Source organism: Sphaerodactylus townsendi, linkage group LG08 (genome assembly GCF_021028975.2).
Source record: "Sphaerodactylus townsendi isolate TG3544 linkage group LG08, MPM_Stown_v2.3, whole genome shotgun sequence".
In the NCBI taxonomy this organism is placed as follows: domain Eukaryota; kingdom Metazoa; phylum Chordata; class Lepidosauria; order Squamata; family Sphaerodactylidae; genus Sphaerodactylus; species Sphaerodactylus townsendi.
This window is the reverse complement of record NC_059432.1, coordinates 105,264,347-105,284,189: the sequence shown is the minus strand read 5'-3', so window position 1 is coordinate 105,284,189 and position 19,843 is coordinate 105,264,347. Positions and strand designations below refer to the sequence as shown.

Genomic DNA, 19,843 nt, shown 5'->3' with positions numbered 1-19,843 from the left:
GGCAGACGATACAGGTCTATCAAAACTAGGACAAAGAGGCTTAGAGACAGCTTCTGCTCTAGAGCTGTGGCTATGCTGAACTCCGTGGCTTCGTGTTGATGTGTTTGGGGCTGTGTAGGGATGGGTGGAGGAAGGGGAAAGTGAGGATGGGGTATGAGTCTGAAATTGTGTGCATCGAGGAATGCTGCTGTAAATTTCGTTGTGCGTGCACAATGACAATAAAATGCTTATGCTTATATAAAGAATATGCTTACCATATAATTCCTCCGTAGAACAACGAGAACACAAAGTAAAATGCAATGGAGCCCCAGGTAACAAAATGATTGATCCAAGTCCAGAAATGAGTCTCTAAAGCCATCTAAAACAAGACACGGGAGAAATTCCATTAGCGCAGCCCAGTTTTCAATTCGTATCTATGACTTTCAGTACTGGAACCCACCAGGAAAATATATTAAGTTGCGGGCTGTTGGGAAATTTACATATTTAATTTAACACACACTGAACACTGTTTAACCACACTGGATGTTTCAGCTTGTAGACATACTTTGGATTTGTTAATTAACAAGCCCTTCATTCAGATTAGCCTGTACACTCCCACACACGCCAGCTGGGTGACCTTGGGCTAGTCACAGCTTCTTGGAGCTCTCTAAGCCCCACCTACCTCACAGGGTGTTTGTTGTGAGGGGGGAAGGGCAAGGAGATTGTAAGCCTCTTTGAGTCTCCTATAGGAGAGAAAGGGGGATATAAATCCAAACTCTTCTTCTTCTTATAAAGGAATTAAAGACAGCCAGGGTCGGCGTTTGAGCAGTCCAAAGGAAAGATACAAACTTGGGTTTAACCAACAGGTCAAACCTTGGTTGAAAAAATCTTCCAGAACAGCGGGATGGCTAAAAAGCTATAGTTGGGGGACGCAGCTCAGCGGGACAGGAGTCAGAGTCCTGGGTCAGAGATTTCGCAGCTCTTACAATATTAGATATAACGCTGCATAACTCTAACAGCAACTCTTGAACATTCTGAGAAGCATTTAAAATGAACATGTCATTTTGAAATATTTTCTTGCACACAGAGAGAGCTTCTCTGCAACGGTAAGATCCTTGTGCTGTAATAGAAGACTGCCAACAAATCTTTTTTTAAAAAAATCTAACCAGCCAATCAGATCTCAAACGGCTCATCAGAAGCTCTGCTGTGCAAAAGCCCCACTTTTTAAGAACATCTGGATGGTACCGACCTCATTTTCTGGTTACTGCAGTTTATGACAATATACAACAATCATAAACTGGTAAGAGCCAGCATGGCATAGTGGTTAAGAGCAGGTGCACTCTAATCTGGAGAACCGGGTTTGATTCCTCACTCTGCCACTTGAGATGGGGAGGCTTGTCTGGTGAACCAGATTAGCTTGTGCACTCCAACACACGCCAGCTGGGTGAGTTTGGGCTAGTCACAGTTCTTCGGAGCTCTCTCAGCCCCACCAACCTCCCAGGGTGTTTGTTGTGTGTGTGTGGAGGGGGGAGGAGATTGTAAGACCCTTTGGGTCTTCTGACAGGAGAGAAAGGGGGGGATATAAATCAAAACTCTTCTACTTCAAACTCTAAAGCAGATAATGTTTTCTTCCCAGACAAAAAGACTGAGAAGCCATTTACAAAGCACAGTTGGGAACGACAGTCTGAACTATACCTTCATTGTGACGGTTATCACCATAACTGTGAAGACCAGAGTGCCAAAAGTCCAATTTCCAAACATCTAAGGGAGAGCAGAAAAAAACGATGAGATTAACCCGGTAGAGTTAGAGTCAGTTTCACAGCTAAGGCAGCTAAGCTAGTGCGGCTACACTAATGAAGCTGGTTCTACTGAAAGCTCAGGATCGCAGCCTGCTCCCATGTCTGTTCAATAAATGTCATTAAAACGAAAAGGTGAAAAGAGCAGGTCCAATGGGGGGGGAAAAGTCACCCAGTTTCAAAACGCCGTTCTACATGGACCAAAGCAACCTTCCTCCACAGTTGAATACGCAAAACCACAGATTCATAGGAACAGGTTTAAAAATCCCAAAGAAAATAATATGCCGGGGAAATGTTATTGAATAGCTAATTATGCATAAATAGGCAACTAATGAGGACTACCAGAGACACTCTATGGTGGCAAGAAAGCAAATTAGCCTCTAAGTACGGGTTGCTGTATTTTTCTTTCAACGCAGCATCAAGTGCGGGCTTGGGTTTCGCAAGCCGCTGACTCCAAAATTCAAAAATAAACGGTGGATTTATTGTTTTAGAAATGTAATGTTGTCATTATCTGAAGGCTTATCGGATTTTTTTTGGGGGGGGGGGTGATGCTTGTAAAATGGTGCCTATGTTTTTCCAGAAAAATAAAAACAGAGTGTATTAAGGGAGTCCAGAGATATCTGGATTCTTGCTAAAATAAACTGAACTTATTGTTGAACAAAGTTGAACACAGCGGCACAGCTAAACACCTTCCTTCTGAATCAAATAGTTTTAATTTTTACAGAATCTGAGATATTTTCTCCAATTCTCTGCCCCCTGACTATGCCTACTTTTTTCCCCAACACCGGCTGGCAGAAACACGGTGATGAACATTTCTTGCGTCTTTAAACAGAAAGTTTCGGTTTGCAAGAATTAAAATCCTGCATCGACTATGCCCATCTCTGTACTTGTAGGTCTGAAGATAGCTTGTAACCTCTTAAGTAAGTGCCTTCTCACTTTTAAAGCAAATGACTCAGATTTGAGTCCAGTAGCGGTAAGTGACAAGATTTTCAGTAGATGAGTTTCTGAGAGTTAAAGTTCCCTTAGATACAAGTGCAAATTTATCTATCATAAGAACATAAGAACAAGCCAGCTGGATCAGACCAGAGTCCATCTAGTCCAGCACTCTGCTACTCACAGTGGCCCACCAGGTGCCTTTGGGAGCTCACCTGCAGGATGTGAAAGCAACGGGCCTTCTGCGGCTGTTGCTCCCGAGCACCTGGACTGTTAAGGCATTTGCAATCTCAGATCAAAGAGGATCAAGATTGGTAGCCATAGATCGACTTCTCCTCCATAAATCTGTCCAAGCCCCTTTTAAAGCTATCCAGGTTAGTGGCCATCACCATCTCCTGTGGCAGCATATTCCAAACACCAACCACACGTTGCGTGAAGAAGTGTTTCCTTTTATCAGTCCTAATTCTTCCCCCCAGCATTTTCAATGTATGCCCCCTGGTTCTAGTATTGTGAGAAAGAGAGAAAAATTTCTCTCTGTCGACATTTTCTACCATATGCATAATTTTATAGACTTCAATCATATCCCCGCTCAGACGTCTCCTCTCCAGACTAAGGAGTCCCAAACGCTGCAGCCTCTCCTCATAAGGAAGCTGCTCTTATCTTTCCTGCTTGTGTCTGGCAAAGGGGGTTCTGACTCTCGAAAGTTCTGTTGGTCTCTGGACTTGCATCCAGTCGTTCTGCAGACCAACACCGCCACCCTCCGAAACGTAAAGCAGATGTTTTGCACAGATCCACTAACCCAGCATACTACAAGCGGTCATGACTGGGGGCTGTGTGGGTGAGGAATGAGTCTAAGTTACATTCCTCCAAAGGTAAAATGTTTTCACCAGAGACAGTTCACACATTTAACAGCTAGTCAGGTAGAAATCAAACATCCTAGACGTACGTGTGAACCTACTCAAGGGCTGCTTTGGAAGCTTTCAGTATTTGCAACCGGAAGGGTAGGATGCAACTCCCCAAACACTCGAGACAAGAAGCCCTAGAGTCATTCGAACGGGGCCTGGATGTGTTTTCCACATCCAGGTTTGTATAAATACATGGCAAGCCTTCTAGAAGTCACCTTGGGCTGCCTGTCCTCATTCCCCACCTTCATGGGGCAACTGAGGATTCTGAGGGATGAAAACTAGGAATGTCTTGTCAAAGGCTTTCACAGCCAGAATCACTAGGCTGTTGTGGGTTTTCTGGGTTGTATAGCTGTGTTCCCGTAGCATTTCCTCATGACGTTTCACCTGCATCTGTGGCTGGCATCTTCAGAGGATCTGATGGTAGTAAAGCAAGTGGAGTATATATACCTGTGGAATGTCCAGGGTGGGAGAAAGAACCACCCTGAATATTCCACAGGTATATATACTCCACTTTCTCCCACCCTGGACATTCCAAGGGTATATATACTCCACTTTCTCCCACCCTGGACATTCCACAGGTTTATACACTTTCTCCCACCCTGGACATTCCACAGGTATATATACTCCACTTTCTCCCACCCTGGACATTCCATGGGTATATATACTCCACTTTCTCCCACCCTGGACATTCCACAGGTTTATACACTTTCTCCCACCCTGGACATTCCACAGGTATATATACTCCACTTTCTCCCACCCTGGACATTCCACAGGTATATATACTCCACTTTCTCCCACCCTGGAATTTCCACAGGTTTATACACTTTCTCCCACCCTGGACATTCCACAGGTATATATTGCTTTACAACCCTTGCTTTAATATCCACTTTAATATCCACTTGCTTTACTACCATCAGATCCTCTGAAGATGCCAGCCACAGATGCAGGTGAAATGTCAGGAGAAAATGCTACTAGGACACGGCCATACAGCCCAGTAACCCCGCAACACCGTAAAACTAGGAATGCTTCTTTACTCCCTGAAGGCCTGGCTTTTGTGTCCCATTGACGGCTCGTCTGATGCTTGGACACAGAAGATCTTTCCCTGGTAAGTCAGGAGGCACTGTTTATTGCCGCTGGTTGCTATGGCGATATCATTTCAGTACTTTGTGCGGGGAAGAGAGCAGGATTCTTGCGAGCATCCAGAATTAGCTACAACTGACAGCGAGTGCGGCTTCCCTCGAGTAGTTAACATTCCTTGCTTTGGTGTACTGCATTTCTTGTACAGGAGGACATTCTGAGCCTTTTTAACCCAGAAGGGCCTCTGAAAAGTAGCCAGAGCCAGGCTTCAGTGGCCAGCAGAGGCCTACTGCAGAAAAGCAAGTGTTAATGTGAGAGTTACCCCCCCCCCCAAGGTCATCCCATTCATAATGTGATGGACCACCTGAGGTAATGCCACCGTTTATTTTTGAAAAACAACACATTGAAGTAAGAACGGATGCTGCATCCTTGGACAGATACAAAATACCACATCTGGCACCTTCCAAGTCTTCCGTCCTACAACACAGACTCTTACCATTTGCCTGTTTGGTTTCAATAGCTGACGGCAGGCAAGGCATGAAAAGAGGGGGGGGGGGGTTGAAAGGTAAGACTAGACAGCAAGATTCAAGTGCAATTTTATAACAACGAGCGCTGTAAAAGACACATGTGCGCACACAGCTTATTTCTTCTTTCTCTGATTGCTCCAGAGAGGGGAAAATTAAAGGTTGAGAGACTCGCTTTCTATCCAAAATGGGATCTTAAAGATGGAGAGTGGAATTCCCTTTCGCGTCAGAGATTAAAGCAGAGTTTTTGGTCCACCCCTGGTAGTTTGGGCATGCACGCGCGTACACTATCATCAGAGGTGGGATCCAGCAGGTTCTCACAGGTTCCCGAGAGTAGGTTACTAATTATTTGTGTGTGCCAAGAGGGGGTTACTAATGGGTGATTTTGCCACGTGATTTTTGCTTTAGTTACACCCCTCCTCTCAGCAGTAGTGCGCAGAACTTGAAGCAGTCTAGCAGGAGGTACACCGGCGTGCGTGGCAGCCTGCGCCTGCGTGCATTCGTTTCCCGTTCAAGGACCGGCGCAGCGGCTAGCATCTTTTGCCACAGCCCCGCCCCGGAATGCCCCGCCCCGGAATGCCCGGCCATGCCCCTGTCGCACCCCGCCCAGCCCCATTGGCGCTACGCCACAGTTTGAATCCCACCACCATGGGAACCTGTTACTAACATTTTTGGATCCCACCACTGACTATCACATGCTACAGGGACAGTCAATGTCATGGGGAAGCAAGATCAAAAGCTTCCACTGGCTGTTGCCAACAGGGAACTCTGGAGTAGACTCATGGCTCAGCCTGACCACTCCCATCACTCCTATCAGCATGGCCAACCAGACCATGCTGGTAGGGGCTGATGGAATTGTAGTTCCTGAACATCTGGAGAGTCGCAGGTTCCCTACCCTGCCTCTAGGGCAGGGGTAGAACCTGCGGCTCTCAGATGTTCAGGAGCTACAATTCCCATCAGCCTCTATCAGCATGGCCAATTGAGCCATGCTGGTGGGAACTGATGAAGGATTCCTGAACATCTGAAATTCTACCAAGATTACAAAGAGCTGCCTAGAGAAGTAAGGCAAGAGGGGGTATCTGGATTTATATGGTATTGTAGAAGACCAGGTGGCTCCTAGAGGTTGGGCCTGTACACTCCTGCCAGTGTGGTGTAGTGATTAAGAGCAGGTGCACTCTAATCTGGAGAGCCGGGTTTGAGTCCCCGCTCTGCCACTTGAGCTGTGGAGGCTTATCTGGGGAACCAGATTAGCTTGTGCACTCCAACACATGCCAGCTGGGTGACCTTGGGCTAGTCACAGTTCTTTGGAGCTTTCAGCCCCACCCACCTCACAGGGTGTTTGTTGTGTGGGGGGAAGGGAAAGGAGATTGGAAGGCCCTTTGAGTCTCCTGCAGGAGAGAAAGGGGGGATATACATCCAAACTCTTCTTCTTCTTCCTCTTTGCACATTTGGCCCATCACGCGAACCAGACTATTAACTGTGTTAGGTGCACTGGGCTAGTAACTCAAAGCAACTCAGGGTTTACTTCTCTCTGCCAGCAATTCCACCTGTCTACAGTGCACTTGCAGACCCAGACACATCACCGACAAACCGCCACAAAATGGCTTTTTGCCTTCTAAATGTTTGCAATCCATCTTACCTGGCCATTCCCCAGCAAAGAAGTGTCTTCCCCCATCAGAAGATAGGAGCCATAGAAGAAAACGAATGCGTGAGCAAATCCCAAGAATGTCCAGTAAAGGAAAGGCTTATAGCCCAAGTGGGCGTTTTTACTAATGTCTCTGTGGAGAGAAAAGGAGAGTACAAGGTCTTGAATTTACCAGCATCAGAGCCACCGGTTCAATGTTTCTCTGTCCTTAGATGCTTGCGACCGCCATAGCAGGCCAGAGCATCTTTTGGTACGTTCTTGAGCAACTGAGCAATTGCTCATTCGCCCGGCGACTCATGACAAGGAGCCAACTCCTCCAGGTAACCAGATAAAGGTTTTGCAAGCTGGCAAATTCTCCCTGTCCCCAAAACTATATCACAAACCGCTACCCATCAAAACACTTAGACAGACAAGCAGGCCTCTATCTGTTCGCATGGAAATACAAGCACAGAATATGGTAGTCAAATTTGAGCCACTGTGTATTAGGAAGCGTTTGTTTCCCAATGGAACACACATTTGTAAAGTTCACAGCGCAATCCTACGCTGAATGGCATCCATCTAAGACCGTGGTGGAGAACCTTTGGCACTCCAGATGTTATGGACTACAATTCCCATCAGCCCCTGCAAGCATGGCCAATTGGCTAGAGAAGTTCCAACTGGCCATGCCTGCAGGGCTGATGGGAACTGTAGTCCATAACATCTGGAGTGCCAAAGGTTTGCCACCACGGATCTACGACATAGGTGTCAAACTCGCGCCCCTGCAGATGTTATGGACTACAGTTCCCATCATCCCCTGTCAGCATCATGCTGGCTAGGGATGATGGGAACTGTAGTCCATAACATCTGGAGGGCTGTGAGTTTGACACCTGTGATCTAAGACCAACAGTTCTGGTGGGCTCTGAATGGAGTAACTGTGCTGGATTGAACTGTTTAGACAGCTGCAGTTTCTCATTTGTTGCGGTATTATCTGGGTGCACCCTCTCCTGCGGCACACGGTGGTGACATTAGGACATAAAGCGTCAGGGGAAATGCGGGAGGGGGGGAGAGAGAGAGAGAGAGCTGGCAAATGCTTTCATTCATATTTTATTCCATTCCTTAGCTGCTTCCAACCTCCTCTGGTTTTCCTCTGCCCAGCTTTCCATTCGTCAAAGCAGGGACAGTGTGTTTGGTTCGTTTGTAGATGTCACACCTTCCAGCAGAAGAAACAGTATTTCTCAAGTTCTGAATCTCCTTACATCATAACAAGTTCTTGTTTCCTTTGGGGCCTTTGTGACGTCCGGCTCCATCCCTCCAAAGGGTAATAAAGACAGCCCCCAGGGCTTTATCTGGGCCAAGCCTTAAATTAACCTAACCTAAATTCAATTTTCACCCCCACCATCTCCTCAGTTTTCCAAGCATAACAGGGGACAGCTGTGACTGATGACCCTCACCACGTGGGAGTACTGAGGAGGCCGACTTCCAGCCAGGACGCCTAACAAAAATCAATTTTAATCTTTTACCACAAACAACCAGGCTCCTCCGAGACTGTGCTCGGTTCAGAATGCTACACATTTGGCCTGTTCTGTGCCTCAGATTGCTATATATCCTTTTAGGGAAGAACACAAAAGAGGATCACTTTCTAGCAGAGGCATAGCTGTAAGGGGACAAGGAGCTGCACTGCGCACCAGGCGTGCACCAGTCAGTCATGTGGGGGGCAGAAAATGCCCCCACCCCCTTCCCCCTACCCTCCACCTTCCCTTTCCGCCCTCCACCCCTGCAGTCCCCCCCCCCCCTTACCTTAGTTTGAAGCAGCCTAGTGGAAACTATACTTCCTGGTGTAGAAAAACCAGCCTGGTGGGAACTACACTTCCCAGGAGACCTTGTGAGCCCCACGTCTCCTGGGAAGAGTGTCGTTCCCATAAGGCTGCTTTAAACTACGGTAAGGGGGGCACAGGGGGAGGGGCAAGGGTGGGGGCACGAGGGTGGGTCCAGACACCATTTTGCCCCCCACCTCTGCAAGCGCACACACTCTGAGCTTTGGGCACTGCACGAACCCATCCCTCTGAACATACGGTTGCTTCACACAGAGCTTAGCTCTTGAGGCATTCATTTATGGTAGTCCATTTCTAGGACGGTCCTTCCTGTAATCCTTTCTGGAGATGCCCGGGTCTTTCTGCACGTAAAGCATGCAGCTCTACCGCTCTGGCCCGTCCATCACTTTGACCATTCTAAACTTTAAGAAGGTAATTAAATTTAACTGCTTCTCCAAAAGCAGATGTGGAGGAAAAGAACCGTCAGGAAAGTCAACCGCAGCACACGGGCATCTTCAGAAGAAGCTCTTTTTGGGCCACGCACAGCTCGTTCTTTGACCCCGACGCAAGAAATTTTTTAAAAAAATAAAGGCTTCCTTACCGGTAGAGCGCTGGCTTGCTCTGCAATACTTGAGGGTGCACGTGCTGTTCAAAAAGACTGTACATGAGGACTGGCAAGGAGGTGAAACAAATGTTGTATAAAGTCAGGTATACACTGTCGTACAGAGTCTGAAAAGTAAAGGAGGTAAATTAACCATTTTCAGGTGCACGGATTTAAAGAAAGGACATGTCGTCACAGTGGTTAGCTAATGCCTGAGTGCGATTTTATGTTACAACCAAAGAAGACGACGATGACGACTTTAGATTTAGATCCCACTTTTCTCTACTGTAAGGAGACTCAAGGTGGCTTGCAAGCTCCTTTCCCTTCCTCTCCCCACAACAGACACCTTGTGAAGTAAATGGGGCTGAGAGAATTCCGGAGAACTGGGACTAGCCCAAGATTACCCGGCAGAATGTAGGAGGGCGGAAGCGCATCTGGTTCACCAGCTAAGCCTCTGCCACTCAGGTGGAGGAGTAGGGAATCAAACCCTGTTCTCCAGATTAGAATTCACCTGCTCTTAACCACTACACCACATTGTTCCTACAGTCCAAGAGTCAACCCAGTAAAACTTAAATATACATTCAGCCCATCATCAACCCAACCCCCTCATATTAGGTTTCAGTGACATCTCAGTATTAAAATCGAGTACCGGGTCATGTTTAAAGTTTTGGTATTGACCTTCAAAGCCATTCGCGGCCTTGGCCCTGCTTATCTGAGGGACCGTCTCTCCCTATATCGCCCTTCTAGGCCCCTCCGCTCATCGGAGGAGGACCTACTGGTGATCCCTGGCCCCAAGGCGATCCGGCTGGCCTCTACAAGGGCCAGGGCTTTATAACGGCTCATGGTCTTCTCACCTGGTGGAACAGGCTTCCCGGGTGAGATCAGTGGGCCCCGCGGACTTTACAAAGTTCCACTTGGAGGGCCTGTGTAAAATCCGGACCCTTGTTCCGGCCAGGCTGTTTAACAATAGCTTAGGGATGATGTCAACTTGCCATAAGAACATCTAGCCTCCCGTGGGTACATAAAGGGGAAGAGAGGGGCTGAAGCCATCTGTAGTTTTAGTATTTTATGTATTTTATGTAAATTATGTATATGATGTTTTAAACTTTTTATTGTTGATGGACACCGCCCTGAGCCTTTGGGGAGGGCGGTATATAAATATAAATAATAAATAAATTAAAAATGGTCATGTCTGACTCTAATTCCATAATCTGCTAATATCTGCGCTTCTAAAAAAAGCACACTTCTAATGGTAGTATATATTTTCAAATGTTTCTCTCCCCCTCTTAAGTATTCTGCTACAGTTATTTTAAAAACAATTTCATCAGGAAGTGAGCGAGCAAGCTTAAGGTCTCGAGAATACAGCTGGTTGGAAACAGAGGAAACCATTTAAAGGTCTTCTACCTCTTTATATGAAACTATTTCGATAATCACATGGGGTTGCATATACAAAATTCTAGGCTGAGATTCCCACTTAGCCATCTACTCCTCTGGGTAGGTCAGAACTCAGCCAGACTTCCTAGCAGCCCATAAGCAGATGTTCAGAGATCCTTCCATACCCAGCAGGAACATAAGAACATAAGAACAAGCCAGCTGGATCAGACCAGAGTCCATCTAGTCCAGCTCTCTGCTACTCGCAGTGGCCCACCTGGTGCCATTGGGAGCTCATATGCAGGATGTGAAAGCAATGGCCTTCTGCGGCTGTTGCTCCCGAGCACCTGGTCTGTTAAGGCATTTGCAATCTCAAGAACCACACATGTGCATATTCATGCTTGGCGGCACAGTGACTTTAGCCTAACCGAGCATATGTGCTGTGAATGGAAGGAATCCAAATTACCTTCAAAACCAGTGCCACAAATGTAGGAAGTACAATCAGCCACCACTAGGAAAGGCCTGAAGGCAAGTAAGTATTATGATGGCTCAGAGAAGGAACTCTCAAAAGCCGAAAGAGTTCTAGAACTGATCTGGAAGAACATTCTTTCCTAACCACAAATGTGGCATTTGGGCACCACCAAAAGCTATTTGGGGGGGGGGGGGGGAAAGCCATACATAATGCCCCGAAAATCTACCCTTCCTCTCATTTCTAGCTGTCCCCAGAGCCATGGGAGGGAGAAAAGTGATTTTTTAAACGTTTAATTTTTTTAAAAAAATTGGATTTGTACGTCGCCCTTTCCCGGCCAGGCTTTACATCACCATTTAAACAAAAACTTTAAAATGTATACAATAACTAGCATGCCCGGTCACACGTTGCTGTGGCTGAGTCTGGTGAAGTGGAAAAGGAAGAAAAGGGGAAGCGAACGGTTCGAACATGTGTCATTGCACAATGATTGCAAGGGAGAGGAGAGGCAAGGGGCCCCTCACTCCCCTCCCTCTCCCGTTCCCTTGCATGGCAACCCTGCAGGTCCCTCCCTAACGTTCCCCTTCCTGTGCTAGGGGTGGGTGCTTCATGTCCAGGGTGGGCTGGTCCCTGTCTTTCCTTTCTACTCCCTTCCCTATACAGGCGCATTATTCTAGCTGCGAAACACTGCTTGGGAGGCATAGAGCTACATTGTGTTCAAATTTCAGAGCCGTTTGGTCCTGAAAGCAAACCCCTGGACCCTCCTCACCTTCCCCTTTCAACTCCGGCTTAGGTGTGGGTGGAACCTGGCATGTGCAGATAGCCCGCCCCACCCCTCTCACTCCATAAGGCAGTGGTTTTCAAGGAAGGCATGGTTGGTTCCCTTGTATCAGAGGGTGTTGCTTTGATGGCCAGCAGATGGCGCTGTTGCGGAACAGAACTGTGGTTCCAACTGTCACAGTTGTAGCATGTACACAATAACTGGCACAGTTGTGACATGTACACAACAGGAGGTGTGGAAAAAATATGAAAACCTGGCCGCACGTGAATGTGACGTTGTGTGAAAATTTCAAAGCAATCGGTCCAGTAGTTTGGGAGATTACCTAGCAGAAAAACGAACTGATAGATTTTTATAAATATAGATTAAAATCTTATTATTTTAATATCAAGTATTTATGGATTCAAAGATGGGTATCACTTTCCCTCATTCAGCAGGACCAAGTCTTTAAATGACCTCTGAGGTTCTTTTCACCTCCGATCCCGTGCAAATAAAACGTTCTTCCAAAAAACCTGCATTAGGTCAGTAGCTCATCTACAACTCCAGGAACTGATCTAAAAGGTAAACATGCGGGTTGGACGAAGAGAGGATGAGGAAGTGATTTACAGAAATAATATGAATGGGTTTCCTGGAACTCAGTAATTATATTTCCCTGAAATTTCAGTTACTATATATTCTATCAGCTAATTTTTTTGCTGGCTGCACCATCTCTAGATCTTCTTCTTTTTTACTTTAATAACCCATCCATAAGTCTGAAGCAAGGAAGTGGGACTGATAAAACAGGTAAGTACATACCTGTTGTGAAAACAAGCAATAGAACTGATATAAAAACTGTGGTGTAATAAAGCACACATTCTGGAAAACAAAAAAGGGAAAATTGCCGGTTAGTGACAGAAGATACCACACTCTGAAAGAAAAAGAAATTAACGTCTGAATATCAGAATGGCAAAGATATCTGCATTGATACAAGACATAGCCCCCAAAAAAACTTCTCTGGGGGAAAACTTCTGGGGATAATGGAATAAAGAGTTTCAAATGGGGACAAAAATCATGATTCATGATTTGCTCCACACCATAGTTAACAGGGAAGGGGTAAGGTAGATACTCCTCCCAAGTGGAATGGGAATGTGAGAATACGTGGCACACCCCCAATGTCTTCACCACAGAGAAGAAATACAAGCAGTTAGAGCTGCGCTGAGTCTTCCTGGGAAATCAGGTTACGGAGAGTTGACTACTTATTTATTTACCACATTTTCCCCCACTGGGAGCACAGAGCAATTTAATCGTCCTCTCCTCCTTTTTATTCCTCACAATACTCCTATGAGGTGGGTTAGGCCAAGAACGGGGGGAATGGTCCAAGATCACCCAGTGATCTTCCATGGCGGAATGGGGGCTCGAATCTGGTTTTCTACCAGATACTATATTCCTTTCTGGAAAAAGATGCAAGTGTGGTCGCACGCACTGTGGTGGAAGTACTAAACACGGCTATTAGCAAGACTGCCTTTTTGTAAAGTTGCGCCAGCTATAAACACGCGCAGGGCACAATGTTTTTGATGAAGGAGGCGCTTAAATATGTTTCTCTGATGCTCAAAGAGAATCAGAAGTGGAAGGAGGCAGGCAGTAGGACCCGGCGGAGCATTCAACATAAAGACGACCCAGGAAGACGTGGCGAATTCATCCACACGTCTCCTTGGTTCTTTATGTTGAACAAGGTAGAGCCAGCAGGCATCTTTGGAATCCTGACACAGCATGGTGGGCACGGTAACAAAATGGCTGCCACCAGCTACAGAATGACCGCCACAGTTTAACTTCAGTAACACTGCGCAAATCCTTGTGTTGTGGCAGCAGCTGTTGCCAAAGCAACGTTTTTTTTAAAAAAATCTGCACAGCCAATCAAATCAACAAGAGCCAATCAGAAGCCTAGCTGGGCAAAAACCTTACGTCCCACTTCCTAAAAACACTTTGTGGGCACCAGAAAACGGGTCCCCCACGTTGGGGACCCTCTACTCAAACCACTACGCCACACTGCATTTGAAGCAAAATTGCAGACAACAGTGCTGAAATGCAGATGCCTTCTTGGAGAGCCGGATGCAACTTCTGAAGAAGTAACTTTGTTCTCTAGTTACATGGTTCAAATAGGAGATTCGCACCATACCAGGAGCTGTTGTCCGTCCTGATGCAGTTAATTCTAAAGATTTACTCTTAAAGTGTAAAAAGGAGTCACCCCTGACAATCGGCAGACACTTACCTTGTAAAAAAAGTACTGTACAAGGGTTGCTATTCTAATATAATAAAGGTGTCCGTGGGCAAAAAGTAGCTTGGAAAGGAATTTAAATCTTGCTATTGCATAGTCACTGTTTCTCACAGCTTGTCGTCCCTCTTTGCCCATGATACCTGTAACGCAGGGGAGATAAAACAGAAATAGATATATATAAATGGAGAAATGAATATGTAAAAGAGGACTGCTTCAGTAGAATACAGCTCATGAACAGTGAAGTGATAACCTGAGGTCAAATTAAACTCCAGCAACTTATCAAACCCACTTTGGGGGGGCCATAACTTTGCCCCCCCACAAACCAGTCTCCAGATGATACCCTGAAATTTTGGTGCCACTAGCTTTAAAATGTGCCCCCTGCAGGCTGAAACGCGAAAAAGATATACCCCCCAAAATACCAAAGAAATACCCCAAAAAATCCGACGGACCTGAATTTTTCAGATATACCGGAATATTCGGGTACATTCGAATGTGTTATTTGTCTTATTTGGGCATACAGATAATTTTATGCCCAAATAAATCCGAATCCGAATTTTACCGAATTTCTAGGATATTGACCAAGCCTAGTAAGAACTACTTTCTGGGGACAAGGAAGGGGAGCTCTGCAAACTAGCTTTTAAAAAACCACTTAAGGTCATAACCGATTATTAAGCAGGTAAACGCAATCATTGTGGGTCACGTTCATTCTTAATTGTAGGACGGAGGTGGTAATTTCTCTTTGAAACATGTTCTGCAGCCAATCTAGTCTCTTCAATGTGCTTTGTGTGCATGCAGACGTTTCCCAGTGCTCATCTTCTAGATATAATGGGGGAAGCGGTTGTATACAGCCCCTGGAGTTTTCAGGCCAAGCTTTTCATAGATGCAACAGATAACCAAAGCTGGATATACAATACTGATGCAGGCGCAACGCTGAATACAGCCTGGAGGCAGATGAAGTCCCTCACCTATGCCCACGTGGGCTTCCTGTATCATGCTCACGTCATTAGCCCCATCGCCAATAGCTAACGTGATCGGTTTCTCGGGAGAGGTTTTTATCAGCCGCACAACCTGTGAAAGAAAAACACTTTTCAAAAGTCAAACCAACCCAGGAATTCCAGTCACTCACACCACTGAGATACTCAGGTAAGAAAGGCCATCAATGAAGCACAGTCACAAGAAATCCCTATCCCCAAATTAAGGTGGTCAAAACGTTCAAAGGCATAAAAATCAGGAACGGGAAAAGCTGAAGTCAGTGCTTACAGCCAAAGGCCCTTTTTAGAACCAGGGGGCATACACTGAAAATGCTGGGGGGAAGAATTAGGACTAATAAAAGGAAACACTTCTTCACGAACGTGGAATATGCTGCCACAGGAGGTGGTGATGGCCACTAACCTGGATAGCTTTAAAAAGGGCTTGGACAGATTTATGGAGGAGAAGTCAATCTATGGCTACCAATCTTGATCCTCTTTGATCAGAGATTGCAAATGCCTTAGCAGACCAGGTGCTCGGGAGCAGCAGCCGCAGAAGGCCCTTGCTTTCACATCCTGCATGTGAGCTCCCAAAGGCACCTGGTGGGCCACTGCGAGTAGCAGAGAGCTGGACTAGATGGACTCTGGTCTGATCCAGCTGGCTTGTTCTTATGTTCTTAGAGTCACCAATCGTAATCAATACATGAGCCTTTTGTCTCTTGTCTTTAATGGCCTGCTGACTTTGTGCTCTCTAAGCCACAACCCAGATGGGAAGACACAGAAATGTCTTTTCTTTTCACATCCCAACCATTATCTAAGCAGAGAAAATTAAGCTGGTATCTCACGCGCCGTGTGGCTGAAACACATCGAGATCAGCTCACCGGAACCCTTCTGCTGCTCCACCTAAAAAAGAAAGCCACTCCTAAAGAAGAGGGGGCAGCTGATCACAGGAAGAGTTTGGATTTATACCTCCCCCCTTTCTCTCCTGCAAGGAAACTCAGGGGCTTACAAACTCCTTTCCCTTCCTCTCCCCACAACAGACACCTTGTGAGACACCATAATACATAAAACGCTTCCACAGAGCATCGAATCCACGGAACGCAGATTCCATAAAGATGCGTATCAACAGGAGTCAGAACTTTGATGCCGGGGCCACTTTCGTAACTGGGGTTAGGGGGTGGGAGAATGGCTTAGTGGTCAACCGTCTGCCTCACATGCAGAGGATCCAGGGATCAGTCCCTAGCCCCTCCAGTTGAAAAGGGTCAGGTAACAACAGGTGACGGGAACGATCTGCCTCTGTCACCCTGGAGAGCTCCTGCCAGTCAGAATAAACAAACTGGACTTGGAAGGCCAGTATAAAGCGTATAAATCAGTGTAAGGCATATAAATCAGTATAAGGTGACTCAATCTGGAGAACCAGGTTTGATTCCTCGCTCTGCCACTTGAGTTGTGGAGGCTTATCTGGTGAACCAGATTAGCTTGTGCACGCCAACGCATGCCAGCTGGGTGACCTTGGGCTAGAGCTCTCTCAGCCCCACCCAACTCACAGGGTGTTTGTTGTGAGGGAGGATGGGAAAGGAGATGGTCAGCCCCTTTGAGTCTCCTTACAGGAGAGGAAGGGGAGCTATAAATCCAACTCTACTTCTTTTTTCCTGAAAGCAGGAAAATCAAAAAAGCACGGAGGCAGATCCTACCAGCAGAACTTTGATGATGTCACTTGCGGAAGCTCTCGAGCGAATTACCTTTGCCTTCTGCAGAGGGGCCATGCGGCAACATAGCACCGCGGAGCAATTACGACAGACCTCCATGAAGAGCTTCTCGTGCTGCCTCAGCGCAAGGGACAGACTGGTGCCGTCCACCACGAGCCCATGCTGGATCACATGGTCTTCCTTTATTCTGCCAAGGAAGGAGGAAAGGGGTTATTGGAAAGACCGTCAAACACTCAGAACAAAGAGCAGGCCGATGTTTATTTATGTTGTGGATACCCTAATCTTCTCCCCCACAGATACCCAAAGCAGCTAACATCGTTCTCTGCCCTCCATTTTATCCTTGCAACCGCCTTAGAAGTCAACTAGGTTAAAGCCCTTTCCACACAAATTTCCTAAAACGTTTGGAAAATGATTTCAATCCCCCCACTTCAGTGGTGGGATCCAAAATGTTTAGTAACAGGTTCCCATGGTGGTGGGATTCAAACAGTGGTGTGGCGCCAATGGGGCTGGTGCGTAAGCCACTTGACGAGGGGAAGCGTGGCGAGGGCATTCGAGGCGGGGCATTAATAATTTGTTACTGTAAAAAACTCTTACTGTAAAAAAAAAATTCCTAATTTCCAGCTGGTATCTTTCTGTCCATAATTTAAACTCATTATAGCAAGTCCTATCGTCTACTGCCAACAGAAACAACTACTTCTCTAATTGACTGCCTGTCAAATACTTAATACTTTCAAATACTTAATTTTGTTTCTAGAAATCAAAAGAAGGATACTTTCCTTAAACAAGGAACTTTCACTCATCTTTCTAAAAAACATGTTTTTAAAACAGCCCGACAGGGAGAATGATCCCGTTTTCTACCTTCGCTAACCAGCCACATAGGAAACAACAGGACTTTATGGTTTTTGGACCTAATGGAATTTCTAACGGAAAAGCAGACCCAATTAGTAACCCCCTCTCGGCACACACAAATAATTAGTAACCCACTCTCGGGAACTGGTGAGAACCTGCTGGATCCCACCTCTGCCCCACCCTTGGATGTCTACACTACCCCTCTCGAAACGATTCACAGCTGCCATCATGTGATTCCCCCGCTTTTTAGTTTTTTTTATCAATGCTTCAGTGCTTCAAATGCCGCATGCTGCCCTCATGTACTTGATGCATCAAAGATTATCCCGACCCCCAAATTAAAAAAAACCCTCACAGAAATGCTCAAAACGCTTAAAAAAACCAGGCAAGGAGGAATGGAGAGTGAGCTCAAAAAATGGCGTGGAGGAAGGAATTCGGGGAAGGCAGATAAGCATGAAAAACGCATTAAAGTGACTGCACAACAGTGAAGCCATTTCGAAAATGTTTTTGCCTAAAGAATCGTTTTTAAAGAGGATTCACTGAATAAGCTTCGAAGCTGGAAATAAGCCATTTTCAGAACCTAAAAGGGGAAAAAACAATGCGGAACTCTGTGGAGGAAACGTTTCATTTTCTGCCTCCAAACGTTTTAAAAGGTTTGTGAAGTGAGAGCCTCAGTCAGGGGTGTCCAACTCTGGCGCTTCAGACGTTCATGGACTACAATTCCCATCAGTCCCTGCTGGTGTGCCAGCAGGGGCTGATGGGAATTGTAGTTCATGGACATCTGAAGCACCACAGTTGGACACCCCGGGCCTAACTGAATATGACTGGCAAAGGATCACCCAACAAGCTTGCCTGGCAGAGGGGGGATTTACACCAGTGTCTCTTAGATCCTAGTCCCGTGGTGGCGAACCTTTGGCACTCCAGATGTTATGGACTACAATTTCCATCAGCCCCTGCCAGCATGGCCAATTGGCTGATGGGAATTGTAGTCCATAACATCTGGAGTGCCAAAGGTTCGCCGCCACTGTCCTAGTCTAACCACTGCTCCACACTGACTCTCAAAGGGAAGCAGCTATTCCATTAGCTCTCCTTGCTAAGCAACAAGTCCTGTAAAAAAAAACCCCAGAAAGACAAGCAGATAAGCAGAGCGCTTGCACCCTGTTACCTCCTGGCCAGCTGCCTCAACTGCTCCGCGCAGGTACTGTCTGACTTGTGCTGCACAAGCTCCAGGATATTCATAGTTCTGTGGAAGTGCCCGCAAGATAAGCTGACGCTGACGGCCGTCTCGTGCTTGTCGCCGGTGAGCACCCACACTTTTATGCCCGCCAGCCTCAGGGCTTCGATGGTTTCTTGCACTTTGTCTTGGAGCCTGCGGTTAAAGAGACGTTACAGGGCAATCCCCAAACTACCGATTCTGCCGTCTCACGACCGCACCCGACCTTTTCGCCAGGAGTTGTCATGTAAACGCTGGGCGGAGAGGCGATAGTCGGCATTCATTTCTCATATCTCTTTTCTATTAGAATGTTCATTGATCTTTGAGGGGGCTTGTGCATTTGTGCTAGTCTCCTGGAGGCTGACTTATCACAAAAGAAAATGGGCTCTGTGCTCTTACATGTGCCAAAAGACTTATATCAGAATACTGGGAAGATAAACGTTCACCTCTCACAAACCAACGGATTGAGGACCTTACAACTTTATTTATTTATTTAATTTATTTATTTTATACTTTGGGCTTTTATACCGCCCTATCATCGAAGGGCTCCGGGCGGTGTACAGCATATGATAAAATACAATCATAAAACCATCATAAATTAGTTAAAACCTATAAAAGCAGCGGAAGAAGAAGAAGAAGAAGAGGAGTTTGGATTTATATCCCCCCTTTCTCTCCTGCAGGAGACTCAAAGGGGCTAACAATCTCCTTGCCCTTCCCTCCTCACAACAAACACCCTGTGAGGTGGGTAGGGCTGAGAGAGCTCGAGAAGCTGTGACTAGCCCAAGGTCACCCAGCTGGCGTGTGTGGGAGTCTACAGGCTAATCTGAATTCCCCAGATAAGCCTCCACAGCTCAAGCGGCAGAGCTGGGAATCAAACCCGGTTCCTCCAGATTGGATACATGAGCTCTTAACCTCCTACGCCACTGCTGCTAACTAACTGTAATACTGATAACTGTAATACTGATAATTATAAGTGTGAGTGGCGCCC

At 46.4% G+C, this 19,843-nt stretch overlaps 1 protein-coding gene across 8 annotated transcripts in view; it reads right to left on the bottom strand.

Annotated features, from left to right (window-relative positions):
* The window catches only part of ATP11B (ATPase phospholipid transporting 11B (putative)), a 113,885-nt gene that overhangs the window by 23,693 nt on the left and 70,349 nt on the right, over window positions 1–19,843 (bottom strand). For 6 of the 8 annotated variants that reach the window (XM_048505223.1, XM_048505227.1, XM_048505224.1 and 3 more), the window contains exons 19-28: window positions 18,808–19,011; window positions 16,830–16,983; window positions 15,085–15,187; window positions 14,114–14,259; window positions 12,661–12,720; window positions 9,251–9,378; window positions 6,854–6,992; window positions 5,187–5,210; window positions 1,675–1,740; window positions 255–358 (exon numbers count right to left, since the gene is read on the bottom strand). In XM_048505223.1, the coding sequence (XP_048361180.1) occupies window positions 255–358; window positions 1,675–1,740; window positions 5,187–5,210; window positions 6,854–6,992; window positions 9,251–9,378; window positions 12,661–12,720; window positions 14,114–14,259; window positions 15,085–15,187; window positions 16,830–16,983; window positions 18,808–19,011 (1,128 nt within the window). The remainder of the gene's footprint in view (window positions 1–254; window positions 359–1,674; window positions 1,741–5,186; window positions 5,211–6,853; window positions 6,993–9,250; window positions 9,379–12,660; window positions 12,721–14,113; window positions 14,260–15,084; window positions 15,188–16,829; window positions 16,984–18,807; window positions 19,012–19,843) is intronic. The other 2 variants (XM_048505222.1, XM_048505220.1) reach the window with 1 other exon arrangement.